This window comes from Sciurus carolinensis, chromosome 1, assembly GCF_902686445.1.
Source record: "Sciurus carolinensis chromosome 1, mSciCar1.2, whole genome shotgun sequence".
Classification (NCBI taxonomy): Eukaryota; Metazoa; Chordata; class Mammalia; order Rodentia; family Sciuridae; genus Sciurus; species Sciurus carolinensis.
The window spans coordinates 167,397,254-167,411,368 of NC_062213.1; the positions used below are offsets into that span (position 1 = coordinate 167,397,254).

Below are 14,115 nucleotides of genomic sequence, written 5' to 3' on the forward strand. Positions count from 1 at the left end.
TCATAGGGATATGCCTTGAGGGTTTATTTTTATATACTGCATTGCTTGTGTCCTTCATTTGGGGAAATTTTTTTTTCCCCAATAGAGGGGAGTGAACCCAGGGGCACTTTAACCTTGAGCTATATCTCTAGCTCTTTTTATTTTGAGACAGGTTCTTTCTAAATTTCTGAGGCTGGCCTTGAACTTGCAATCCTCCTGTTTCATACTCCCAAGTCAGGGGGGTTAGCGTATGTACCATCATCCCTGGCAAAGACTTAAAAATTCTGAAGGAGGGCTGGGGAGATAGCTCAGTTGGTAGAGTGCTTGCCTCACGTGCACAAAGCCCTGGGTTCGGTCCACAGCACCACAAAAAAAAAAAAAAAAAAAAAAAAAAAAAATTCTGAAGGAAAAATATTTCAAAGTTAAAAATTCTATACCTAGCCATTTGACAAACTAAATGTGAGGTTAAGATAAAGATCTTTAGAAACAGTTGAGCTCTCACTTTCATGCATCTCTTTTTAGGAAGCAATTGAAGATACATTTGGGGACTGAGTAAACCAAGAAACAGGAAGGCATGCAATCCAGGATATAGGGAACCCAACCCAAGAGAGGCAATGGGAATAATATGCAGGATGATAGTAAAGAAATATCCTAGGTTGACAATGACAAAGGTATACCAGATAATATGAAACAAGCAAACCAGATGCAAGAAACAGAAGGCTCTGAGAAGGTGAAGAGGACAGAATAGGTCTGAAATGTACTGAAAGATTTATAGCTAGAGTACAGGAAAGAGTAGACACAAAAAATTAATTGAAAGAAGATGCCTAAAAGTGAAAAATAGCAACAAGGCTGGTCACAGTGGCCCACACCTGTGGTCCCAGCTACTTGGGAGGCTGAAGCATGAGGACTCCAAGTTCAAGGCCAGCCTCAACAACTTTGGGTGACCCTGTCTGAATGTAAAAAATAGGGTGAGGATGTAGCTCAGTGATAAAGTGTCCCTGGGTTAAATCCCCAGTAGCCAAAACAAAAACAAACAAACAAACAAAAAAACCCAAAACAAACAAAACCCCCCCATATCCTATTTAGAGATATGGAGGTAAATACCCACAGAAATAGTTTTTAAAAGTTGAGGTATGATGTCCATCTACAGCTTAAAAAAAAAAAAAAAAAAATTTTAAGTTGAAAGAGAAAGGGGGTTAAAATAAAGTCATACACAACGGTTTGCATGTGTAACTTTTATAAAAGAAAATAGAAAGAATGCAACAAAAAGTTGCATTAAAGAGATTAGGTGAAAGAGCATGGTACGTTACAATTTTCTTCTTTATACTTTCCTGTATGTATTTTTCCCATTTTTGAGAATGATCACATATTTCTAAACCTCTTATGATCTGTAAAAGTAAGTTACATACAAGAAAAGATTACTCTAGATTTTGTAAAGAAGAATGGTTCCTGTACCAAATCCTGGAGAAGAGCTTTCCTCTGCAGGTCACGGAATAGCCAAGGCTGTCTGTCAGATGTCAGGTGAGCTATGATACCTGCAGCAAAATAGCTCACTTCTATTTCTTTGCTATGAAGTAAACTGCTGATATGCTTCATCACATCTTCAGTCACCAGCTTGGAGGAAAACTCTCTGACTTCAGCTATGTTGTTCTACAAGTCACATGAAGCAGTTAACATTAGGGACAGGAAGGGAAAAGAATAGGGAATTAGCTTTTCTCCCTTTTCTACTGCTCATCTCAGATCCCTCTCAACAGCCTAATCCTACAATCCTACCCCTTTAGGATGAGCTTGATCATTACAAATAACTCACCAGGTGAGCACCTGCTCAGTGCCAGGTACATTGCTCAGTGGCAGGTTCTAACTGCCTTATCTCTCATTTAATATTTAAAGTAGGGAAACAACACTCAGTAAGATTCAGGTTCACATTACTGAAAATGGCATGAATTAAAATACAAAACTAGGCCGGAAAAACACTTAACATTACCAGGGGCCTGCCAGATATTACATTATCTTGACAAGTTTAACAATAGGCAGGTAATATTTTATTATGATGTATATTTAGTTTTTAATGCTGTGTAACAAATTACCACAAACTTAGTGGCTTAAAATAATATGAATTTACCTCCTCACTGTTTATGTGGGACAGGAATATGAGGAGAGGTCCTCTCCCTACTCTGAGATCTCCTAAGGCTGAATTCTCAACTGCAAGCTCCACTAGTGCTGGCAGAATTGTTTCCTGTGGCTGCTGGACTGAGAGATTCAGTCTCTTGCTGAAAGCCACCTTGAGCTCCAAAGAGGTTGCCCCAAGTTTCTGGAAATGTGGGTTTCTCCATTTTCCAACCACTATAATACATTTTGCTCCTTTCAGGTTATAAGCAAGAGTCCTTAAAATGTGTCTACTAGCAAGATGGATTCATAAATACATTGTAACATAATCAGGACATGAAAACCTATCATCTTTGCCCTATTTTAGCTGTTAGAAGCAAGTTAACAGGTTCTGCTCACACTCCAGAAGAGGGGATTACAAAGTGACACAAATACAGGAGGTAGGAATCATTGGTCAGTCACTTGGGGGTCTCACCACACAACTGAAAAAACAAAGGTTTGAAGAGGTAGAACCAACAGTCAAAGTAAATAGAGCAGTTACTTTAAATCAATGCTAACTTCTGCTATGGCTTCAGCAATTTTCTAGAAGGTACACCCTGGACACTTAGTATGCTGAAAAGAACACAGAAAAGTAAAGCTGAAATTGCACTGTTTTTGAGAGTCCCCCCTCAGCCTCAGCTCCTGTTATTCCAGAGATGAGCTATGCCCTTTGTTGACAGCATGGTTTAAGGATTAGGTCTACTAGACATTAAACCCAAACAAGGAGAGACAAGATGGTAGCATCCTTGCCTAAGTCAGGGGACACCACAAGTAAGTCCCAAATATAAATCTTTTGAAAGTCTGAGAGGCTCCCCAAAAAAGATACAAGTGGACAATCTTAATTTTTTCTTTCCTTCTTTCTTTCTTTTTTTTTTAATGTTAGTGATGGGGATCAAACCCAGAGCCTTGAGCATGTTAGGCAAGTGTTCTGCAATTGAGCTAGCTATTAATTAGCTAGTAGGATACTGAGCACTGGGTAAAATACATGAGGCTTCAGTCTAACTTTCTGGTACTATTTCCCATTGCTAGTCTCTTTCCCAGTTTCTGGAATCTCAATTCTTGAATTTTCTGTTTCATAGTGTCCCTTACATGATTATATTGTCTCTAGTCAATAATGACCTTTGTCCCTACCTTCTGCTTTTCTGTAACTTCTTGATTTCCAACAATAATCATTAATCCATTTTTGTGTTGCCTTTCACATCTACTGTGTTGTGAGTCTATAAGTCACAATCCTCATTTCAAGAAGTCTGATCTAGAAGCAAAGACTCCCACTGGACTTGTGCTCCTCTTTCAGCAATACCAGATGCACTCTTAAAGGAGAGAGCTACCTGTACACAGGTCTAATACCACCTCCCAAAGTCATAAGGACCCGCAGCTTGAAATATTCGTGTGTCTGTATCTCCTACTGCATGCAGCATGAAAAATGAAGGTGTTTTCGTAAATCTTTAGGAAATAAATTTCTCAATTATGGAATATTTTGAATGAGAGAGCATAGAAATATGAACAAAAAAATTTCTGAAAATTGATGGCCTTGGGGCTGGACAGGCACTGGAAAAAAATATATATATATTGCCTTGACAAAGATGAATTATATTAAGGTTATTAATACCAGAGGGTCAGGAAGAATACTGCCTGAGTTTGAATTTCAATTCTACACTAAGTTACTTAGGATAAATGCTACTTTCATGTGTGTCAAGAGTTCATGTCTAAGAATGTGGATGATAACTGCGATAAAGTATGGTCATAGCACAATTTTTCCTATCCCTGTGCATACACCCTATATCAATGTGACTTTGCTGTTACCTCCCATGAAAGGATGACCAGTCTTAAATCTGAGCTTAACCACAATACTTGCTTTTGGCCAGTGAGACATTAATAAGTATGATGTAAGCTGAGGTTGAAAAGTACTTGTACAGCAGGATTTGGCACTCTATTGCTGGCCTGAAATTACCACAAAAAGAAGCCCATGAAGACACAAGGACCAGTCAACCACCAGTACCAACTTAGGACATGAAAGTCAGACTACCTTAGACCATCTGGTCCCACTTGATCCACTAGATGACTGTGGCTACATGAGTTTTCCCCAGAAGACAAGTAGAAAAACTGTAGAGCTGACCTGAACTCAAAATATTGATCCACGAATGGTTAAGTAAATAAAATGGCTATTGTTTTAAGTCACTAAGCTGCAGTTTGTTCACAGCAATAGACTGACATGAAATGCTATTTACTTTATAGGGATGTGAAAATTAAATGAGTTTATACATGTAAACTGATTTCAACATTATGCTAGTACATGGTAGGTACTATATCCATGTTAATTTTCTTTAAGAAATTAACATTAACTCAAAAAAATTCACCTTACCAAGAGACCAAGTACTTTGCTTTGTACTGAAGATTCTGAAAAAGTCTGTCAAAAGAATAAACAGGTTACTTTATCATGAAGAAAAGAATTTTACATATAAACTCAACCCCATCTTCCCACCTCTAAAACTTGAATGTAGATTGCCAATCCTTGGTTGACAATAAAGTGTTTGCAGGCAGCTGGAGATTCATCTGTAAGATTCCAAAGCGCTTTCAAAGTAAACAAGAGGGTGACATCATCTAAATTCTCAGTAGTCTTTTGTTTTACAATTGCCAGAAGTTCCTAAAAAACAAAGAGACAGGAGATTAGATGCCCTCATGAATGACTCACTTCCAGTACAAAGAAAGCAAAATTAAGAAGAGCTTTAGAATCAAACCCCTGTTCTAAACCCAAGTTCTATCACTTAATAGCTTTGTGATCCATTTTCTTTCAATAAAATATATTATAACTACCTCCTATGGTTTTTATGATTAACCAAAGAAAACAAAAATATGGATGGGTATGTAGTTCAGTGGTAGAGCACTTACCTAGCATGCATAAGGCCTCCTGGTTCAATTCCCAGTAAAACAAAAACAAAAACAAGAAAAAAAAAAGAAGGCAGGGGGAATAAAAGTTTAATAAGTAATTAATTGGTTAAAAAATGTACATTATCACGAGGCATGGTGGCACACACCTGTAATCCCAGCAGCTCAGGAGGCTGAGGCAGGAGGATCACAAATTCAAAGCTAGTCTCCGCAATGTAGCAAGGCCCTAACCAACTAAGTGCGACCCAGTCTAAATAAAATACAAAAAATGCCTGGGGAAGTGACTCAGTGGTTAAACACCCCTGGATTCAATCCCTGATACCAAAGAAAAGGGTGGGGGGGCAGAATTATCAAGTATACATCAGATATTCCATTTTTTATTGATTGAAAACATTTAGTTAGGGCTGGGGAGATAGCTCAGTTGGTAAAGTGTTTGCTTGCAAGCACAGGGCCCTGGTTTCAATCCCCAGCACCGCAAAAAAAAAAAAAAAAAAAAAAAAAAAAAGAAAATATTTAGTTAACACCATCTATAAGTCAAATACTCATTCATATAGCAGAGACAGACAAAAGAAAAAAGTTGGTTTTTCCTCAACTAAAGAATTTTAGTTTTGTCAAATGCCCTGAAAGAAATACAGAAAAGCCTAAAATTTTACTTTATATAAAGGGTAGGAGGGAAAACTTCATATACAGTAATATGTACACAGGCATGTTAATGCACCCTTATAATACCAGCAACCGGGCCAGAGCAGGTAGAGGCAGGAGGATCACAAGTTCCAGAACAGTCTCAGCAATTTAGTGAAGCCCTAAGCAATTTAGCAAGAACTTGTCTCAAAAAATAAAAAGGGTTGGGGGTGTGGCCCAGTGGTAAAGCGCCACTGCGTTCAATTTCCAGTACCAAAATAAGTTTTAAAAATAAATAAAGATGTGACAGCTAAGAATGGCAGGTAGAAGGCACTCACCTAGGCAGTCAATAGGATATGCATGAGGGCAAGGCAAGGAAGGAATGGAGCAGTGAAGTGAGGCTATCCCTGAGACATCTGATTGCATCAAAGCCATGGTCCTATTTCTCCTAAATATACTCACATTAACTGTTAAGGCATGACCACTATGACAAAAGTCTGTTTTTCAATTGATAATCAGTTTTCAAGGTAAAGAATTCAAAGTAGAGATTTATCCCGTAACTGGTTGGGCCTTATCTACCTTAACCTGAATCCCAAGCTCTTGTTTTTGGTTTTTGTTTTTTTTTTTTTACTCTGAGGCACGGGGGATGGGGGATTCGAACTGCGGCCCTTGCTCATGCTAGGCGAGCACTCTCCAAAAGGAGCTATTTCTTCAGCCCCTCCCCCCCCTTCTTGTTATCACTACCTAAAACTGTCTTTCTAATGGAAGTGATCATTATTGTATGCATGTATGAATATGACACAATGAAACCCTTTATTCTGTACAATTAATATGCACTAAAGGGGCTGGGGAGATAGCTCAGTCGGTAGAGTGCTTGCCTTGTAAGCACAAGGCCCTGGGTTCGATCCCCAGCACCAAAAAAAAAAAAAAAAAAAAAAAATATGCACTAAAAAAAATATGGCTGGGAATACAGCTCAGTGATACAGCACTTACCTAGTGTATGTATGCAAGGCCCAGTACTGCATAAATAAATAAATTTCAAAGAATAAAAAACAAAATACACTTGTCTTTCCAGGAAATCCGCTGCACCACCTCCCATTGTGTTGTTCTTAATATTTGCTCTATCTGTATCTGGTTCTGTTACCTACCATTCCCAGCCACTTTCATGACTTCCACCTTAGGATAAATGCTAACCCTAACTATTAGTCCACTTCAGGTCTCCCCAAAACTCTGAATGTTGAAAAAGTCTGTGCTTTCAATATCTGCCCATAAAGTTTAAGAGAGCAATTCAACTATATATACTACCATGTTTCCCAGGGAATTTGCTCCAAAGATTGTTATTTCCTAATTCTCTCTCCTCAAACTTTACTATCTTCTCACTCTTATTGTATTACTTCAACTCTCTCTCTCTCTTTTTTGGTGGTGCTGAGGATTAAACACAGAACCTACCACATACTCCACCACTGAACCAAACTCCCAGTTCTATTTTTATTTTAAGGCAGGGTCTCTCCTCAAAATGCTAGGCATGGGACCACCATACCACTCCTTGGTATTTATTCTGAGGAATTAAAGTCATCTTACTACAGTGATACAGTGGTGATACATGCTACCCATGTTTACAGCAGAACAATTCACAATATTCAGTCATAAAGAAAAATGAAATTATGTTATTTGCAGAAAAATGGATGGAACTAGAAACCATTAAGTTAAGCAAAATAAGTTAAACTCAGAAGGTCAAGGGTCCTGTGTTTTCTCTCCTATGCAGAAGTCAAAGAGGAAAAAGGAAAAGATGAAGATGGATCTCATTAAAATCAAAGGGACAGCAGTAGAGGAAAACAACAAAGAAGTGGAAGGGGAGAGAGGGAGAAAGTACTAGGGAGTGATATTGCCAAATTATATTGTTATCCTATGTGCATGTACAAATATGTAACAAATTCCATCATTATGTATAACTAAAATGCACCAATTAAAAAATGCAGGGGGCAGGGATAAAAGACAGGATCTCACTATGTTATTGAGGATGGCCTCAAACTTGCAATCTTCCTGCCTCACACTCTCAAGAATTTGGGATTATAAGTATGTGCCAACATGTTCAACTCATCTCATCTTTCAAAGCCACTCTTCTAGCAAGATCCACTGGCCTATTTGCACTTGCATCAATGTACTTTGCATTCCCTTCTACTCCACTAAAGCCAACATCTATTTTGTTTTGTTTGTTTTTTGTGGTGCTGGGGATTGAACCCAGGGCCTTATGCATGTGAATCAAGCACTCTAACAACTGAGCTATATCCCCAGCCCTTAAAGGCAACATCTTTACATGTGCTCTAAATCTCATTCCTGTGCACACAAGGATTTGGTATCAAAATTATTTTCTCAACTGGGCGCCAACACACAAGCCTGTAATCCAAGGAATTTGGGAGACTAAGCACAAGAATGGAAAATTAGAGGATAGCCACAGCAAATGAGTGAGACTCCACCCTCAATAACTTAGAGATCGGGTCTTAAATTTAAAAAAAAAAATTGTCTATGCCAATTTTTCCCTTTTTCATAGGCACAAAATCTTAATATAATCCATCTTACAAAAAAAATTACTATTGATTCCACATAGTACCATTCTCTTTCCTTCTCATTAAAATTAACATCAAAAAGTTTTCTCTATTTCTCAGTTCCCATCTGTTCATCACTCAACTTGTTAGGCCCAGCACTCTCTGAAAACATAAGCAAGATGTTTCATGACTCCCATCTTGCCAAATTCAACAGTCAACTCTTTTGTTATCTCACTCAACTACTCAGTTGTATCTGACACAACTGCCGGATTTTTCTTGAAAATTTCCTGTTGGACTCTTAAGATACTTCTCTCTCCTGTTTCCTAACACATTCTGGATGCTCCTTCTCAATCTCCTCTTTTGGCTCCTCCTACTTTTCTAATGAACCTGTGTATATTCTAAAAATTTTAGCCCTTTCTTTTTCTCTTTATATACTCCATATTCTTTCTAGGTAATCCCATCCAATACCAGAACTGATGACTAAATAATCTCTAGCCCTAATCTCCACTATGAGCTGTAGCCCGGAACTTAAACCACATTCTTGACATCTCAAGCACCTCAGAAATGAACAGGCCCAAAATCAAGTTTTTATCCTTGATTTTATCACTATTATAAACATGCATCAATGGAATGAAAAAATGTACTGGTTGGATATCAAACACTTAAGTATCCATTGATAACAGCAATGCAAAAGGCATAAATGTAAGAAATACACAATACCCACATGAAGAAAACTCGCACAAACTTCTCAAGGACATAAAAGATTTGAATAAATGGAATAACATACTCTGTTCTCTGATAGAGAAAAGTGACATCATAGGATATTAAAACTAGACAATTTTTGTCTGTGTATATGGTGCCAGGAATTGAACCCAGGGGTGCTTAACCACAGAGTCATATCCCCAGCATCCTCCCTTTTTGGAGACAGGGTCTTGCTAAGTTGCTTAGGGCCTCACTAAGTTGCTAAGGCTGGCTTTGAACTTATAATCCTCCTGCCTCAGTCTCCCAAACTACTGGGATTACAGGCATGTGCCAGCATGCCCAGCTCCTAGACAAGTCAAATTTGGTATTTGCATAGACAAAACACGTAAGGATAAATGAAAGAAACTAGAGGATAAGCCAGGCATGATGGCACATGCTTATAATTCCAGCTACTTGGGAGGAAGAGGAAAGAAAGTTCCAGGTCAGTCTCAGCAAATTAGCAAGACCCTATCTCAAAGTGAAAAATAAAAAGGACTGGGACCTGGCATGGTGGTACATGCCTATAATACAGCAACTCAGGAGACTGAGGCAGGAGGATTCAAAGTCCCAGACCAGCCTCAGCAACTTTGAAAGGCCCTGTCTTAAAGTAAAAAATAAAAAGAACTGGTCTAATTCTCTAAATTAAGACGAATAAAATGATGTAAAATTTAAAATGAGCCATGTTCACATAATCCTAATGTAAATACTGATTACAGATTTAAATTTGTGCTCTAAACTTGTTGAGAACTGCAAAAGGAAGTAATCTATAGAAATGCCTGTAGCAGAACTAAATTTTTATTTATTATAGTAGCAAAATTAATACCTAAAACTGCAAAATCAAAAAACTGCAGTTGAGCATTTTATTTTGAAATGTAGAGGTAAATAGCTATAAGGATAGAAAGTTTCTCAGTCCTCTCGGCTCACCGAGGCCAGGAGGAGGAGGTGCCCCAGTCACAGATGGAGTAGACTGTCACACTCACACTGCCGCATGCAAGCTGCTTTTTAAATAAAATACTTTAAAACGCATAAGAATTATGCAGCAATATGATCATTCTAGAGCATATGTACACATATATTTATACATACATATTTCAAGATGAAACAAAGCAGTTTTTAAATAAATTACTTGCATTTTCAGTGTACATAAAAAAAGAAAAGAGTACAAAGTTTCTTTTGGGGAACAAGTTTTGCCATTTCTTTTCAATGGGGCATTTCGACCGATTTAATTTTTTAAACTGCATTCACAAAATACCTGCGTTTTTACAAAGGTTAAAGTGAAGATCAACTCAACCCACCTTAACTGCTGTGAAGAGCTCTTCTTGGAGTTGTGCGATTTGCTCAGGTGATAACTAAAGGCAAACAAAAGTCAAAAGTGAAATGTCCAAGCTGTGTGAGGAGGGAGAGCACAATCTTGACCTAAACGCCACATACCTGCAGTGCTAGAATAGAGGTGATGCTCACTGCCATAGTTTGCATTTTGGGGTTCTCATGCCTACTGAGCCATTTCATAACAAACTTGGCAGCATCAAATCTGAAAAGAAGTGTTTGTTTTTCTCAAAATTATGTAGTTTGTAAAACTGTAGATGGCAAATCACTCAGCCTCCCCCAACAAATCCTGTAACAAAAATAGTTTTGAACTTATAAAGCCACAACTATGAAAATGAGCATTGTGGAGATAAATGAACCCAGAGATGAACAGGAGATATACAAACAGAATGAACAAAGATGGGTGCAGCTCAAAAGTAGGGTGCTTGCAGAGCATGAAAGTAGCAGCCTCTTTATTTTTATTTTTTGCCTTTCTGAGGATTGAACCCAGGATCTCACACATAGTGGGCAAATGCTCTACTACTGAGCACAACCCCAACCCTTTTCATTTTCTATTATGAGACAGAACCTCGCTAAGTTGCCTAGGCTGGCCTTGAATTTGTGATCCTCCTGCCTAAGCCTCCCAACTAGCTGGGTTTACAGACCTGTGCAACTGTACCCAGCAGAAAAACTTTTTAGCATTTATTTTCTACTAAATGCTAGTATGATGAGTCTGACGAGTTTCCAAGAGGTGGTAATTTATAATCTGAATAGCAGACAGTGCCAAAATGCGACAGCAAACCTACCATCCATAACTCTTCACCCACAAATCACAGGCTATGCTCATATCAGCCTATGCTTAATTTTTCTGCTCTCTGCAGCTGACTATTATAAATGCTTTAAACTCATGATCACAAAGGCTTTGAAAAGAATACCTCTACAACATCTAGGATGATAATGATTTTTTTAATTATTATTAAATAATTAATAAAATGAATGACTAAGATTCTTCAGAATGAAAATAACTCAAACTAGGTACTGCTGCAGATAATTTACAAACACTATCATATCTAATCCTCAAAAAAGTCATTATTTTACAGAGAAACTGAAGTGCAAAGATAATGGAAGGGCCACAACTTGAGTTCAAGTGTGTTTGACTCTCTGGACTCCATTATTTTTTTACCCATTGTCTGGTACTGGAATCACTTTGGAAGAGAACATTTACAACTACAGTACCACCAATTGCTACTGTGTGTTAGACTCAAAAGAGCCTTCTCCACAAATACCTTATCTGAGCTTTAATCAGGCCTTAGCCAGATAACCAAATGCCAACAGTGCTCAGAGGAACACCGGCTAACACCCCAATCAGATGACCAACTTCTATTTATACTTGCCTGTCAAACGGAACATCCACAAGTATCCTGGAATTGGTTAAGGAAAGAAGACAATTCTTCTGTAGCTTTTGGGGAATAAAAAATAATTGTGAGCAAATGTAATCCATTCTAAATCACAGGTTCTAAACATTTGGATGGTGCTAAAAAGAGCTTTTCTTATTGGGAGCTCAATGTTGTAACTAACCCTTTTCAAGTTTTTCCTTTAAACATATAACTGATGATTGCTATGCTGGAATGACAACTGACTGTGTCAGATCTTCCAACATTTCAAGAAGAGGTGAAAATACAGACTTCTTAAATGAGAAAGATCACCTTCCTTATTGTATTTTTAAATATCGATTCCCACTGGGCCAGACACAGTAGCATATGCCTGTCATCCCAGCAACTCAGGAGGATGAGACAGGAGGACTCAGCAACTTAGCAAGGCCCTAAGCAACTCAGAAAGACCCTCTCTCTCTCCAAATAAAAATATAAAAAGGGCTGAGGATGTAGTTCAGTGGCAGAGCACCCCTGGATTCAATCCCCAATACCAAAAAAGAAAAAATTATATCTATCTCCCTCCCTCAACTCCCACTGCAAGTACTCATTTAGATCTGATAAATTTATTCACCTGGGTAACTACCACCACCACAAATCAAGATAAAACACTTCCATCACCCCCAAAAGGTTCTACTGTGTCCCTATCCTGGCAACCTCAATTTTGCAAGCCTCAGTCCCAGAAAATTACAGTTTTAGTTTTTTCTTTTAAGGTTTCACAAATGGAATCATATAGTATCTAATCTTGGAATATTTTGCCTGGAAAATGTTTTTGAGATTCATCCATATTGCATTTCTTTCTGTGCCAAATAGTATTTCCTTATATATATATATACCACAATTTGTTTATCTATTCTCCCAATGTTTTTGGTAATTATAAACAAAGGTACGGGGGCTGGGGTTATGGCTCAATGGTAGAGCACCTGCCTGGCACTTATGAGGCACTGGGTTCAATCCTCAGCACCACATAAAAATAAATAAATAAAATAAAGGTATTATGTCCATCTACAATTTAAGATTTTTTTTAAATTAAAAAACAGATAAATAAACAAAGGTACAATGAACATTCCTATATAAGCCTTTATATAGACATATGATTTTATTCTCTTTGCTAAATACCTAGGTGGGAATAACTGGGTAGAATAAAAAGTGCATATTTCATTTTTAAAGGAATTACCAAACTGTTGAACTGGAAGTTGTATCATTTCACATTCTTACAATCAAAATGAGAATTTCGGTTGCTTCATACCCTGCCAATAGTGCACATCTGTAATCCCATCAACTTGGGAGGTGAGGCAAAGTACAAATTCAAGGTTAGCCTGGACAACTTAACAAGACCTGTCCCAAAATTTAAAAAATAAATAAATAAATAAGGGCTACAGACGTAGCTCAGTGGTAGAGAGCACCACTATATTCAATCCCCAATACCTAAAAACAACAACAACAATAACAACAACAAAGAAAAAACAAAAAAATTTACTGAGGTTCTGGGGATTGAACCCAGGATCTTGTTTGCTAGGCAAGCACTCTGACACTGAGCTATATCCCCAAAGTCTTTTATTTTCTATTTTGAGACAGTCTCACTAAGTTGATTGGGCTGGCAATCCTCCTACTTCAGTCTCTGGAGTAGCTGGCATTACTGGCATGAACCCCAGTGCCAGGCTAAGATTGTTAAAAATCTTAACCTCAGGGATAGAGTTGTGGCTCAGTGATAGAGTGCTCACCCAACATGTGTGAGGCACTGGGTTCAATCCTCAACACCACAAAAATAAATAAATAAATAAATAAAATAAAGGTATTGTGTCCATCTCCAACTAAAATAATTTTTTAAAAATTTAACCTCATTGCTTATCTATTATTTCCTATTTTTCTATATCATAAATTCCTTATCTATTTTCTCTGATACAATGAAAAACCAGAACTAAAAAATACACATTTTTAAAGTATTTGTCCTGATCTTAAAAAACACAATCGAGTATTCAATCAAAATTACCTGTTGGTAATGGGGGAAATTTTTCAGAGCCTTGAAAAGTAGACAAGTGACCTCTGAGAGCAGGCGAACAGGCATCCCCCGGGCCAGGCCCTGGCGTGTTAAGTTGAGGGCACAAGCACTGGCTGTGAATTGCACTGGTAAATCCAATGGATGATTCCTCATTCCTACAGCCACAAGCTGAAGATAAACATGGTTTGAGTGTATATAACAACAATAACATTCTTTTTACTGCCTTGTGTTTGTTGTGGTTGGCAAAATATTTGCTCTTTATTAGGATAGTAACAGATTTCCCTAGCCTCAGCATTTATTCTTTAGGACATTAATTATTAAATTAATAATTAATAATTATTTAATTATTAAATCAATAATTAAAAGCCAGCCATTAACTATCTGTATGACTTTGGACAAGTCGCTTCCTTTCTCTGGACCTCCCATCTCCTCACATATGAAACTAATTTCATAATCTTTC

General features: G+C 37.7%; 1 protein-coding gene across 1 annotated transcript in view; it reads right to left on the reverse strand.

Annotated features, from left to right (window-relative positions):
- The window catches only part of Zyg11a (zyg-11 family member A, cell cycle regulator), a 56,595-nt gene that overhangs the window by 27,986 nt on the left and 14,494 nt on the right, over positions 1-14,115 (reverse strand). Inside the window, exons 5-11 of the mRNA XM_047544402.1 lie at positions 13,647-13,823; positions 11,618-11,682; positions 10,350-10,449; positions 10,214-10,267; positions 4,607-4,768; positions 4,487-4,531; positions 1,435-1,629 (exon numbers count right to left, since the gene is read on the reverse strand). Coding sequence (XP_047400358.1) covers positions 1,435-1,629; positions 4,487-4,531; positions 4,607-4,768; positions 10,214-10,267; positions 10,350-10,449; positions 11,618-11,682; positions 13,647-13,823 — 798 coding nt within the window. The remainder of the gene's footprint in view (positions 1-1,434; positions 1,630-4,486; positions 4,532-4,606; positions 4,769-10,213; positions 10,268-10,349; positions 10,450-11,617; positions 11,683-13,646; positions 13,824-14,115) is intronic.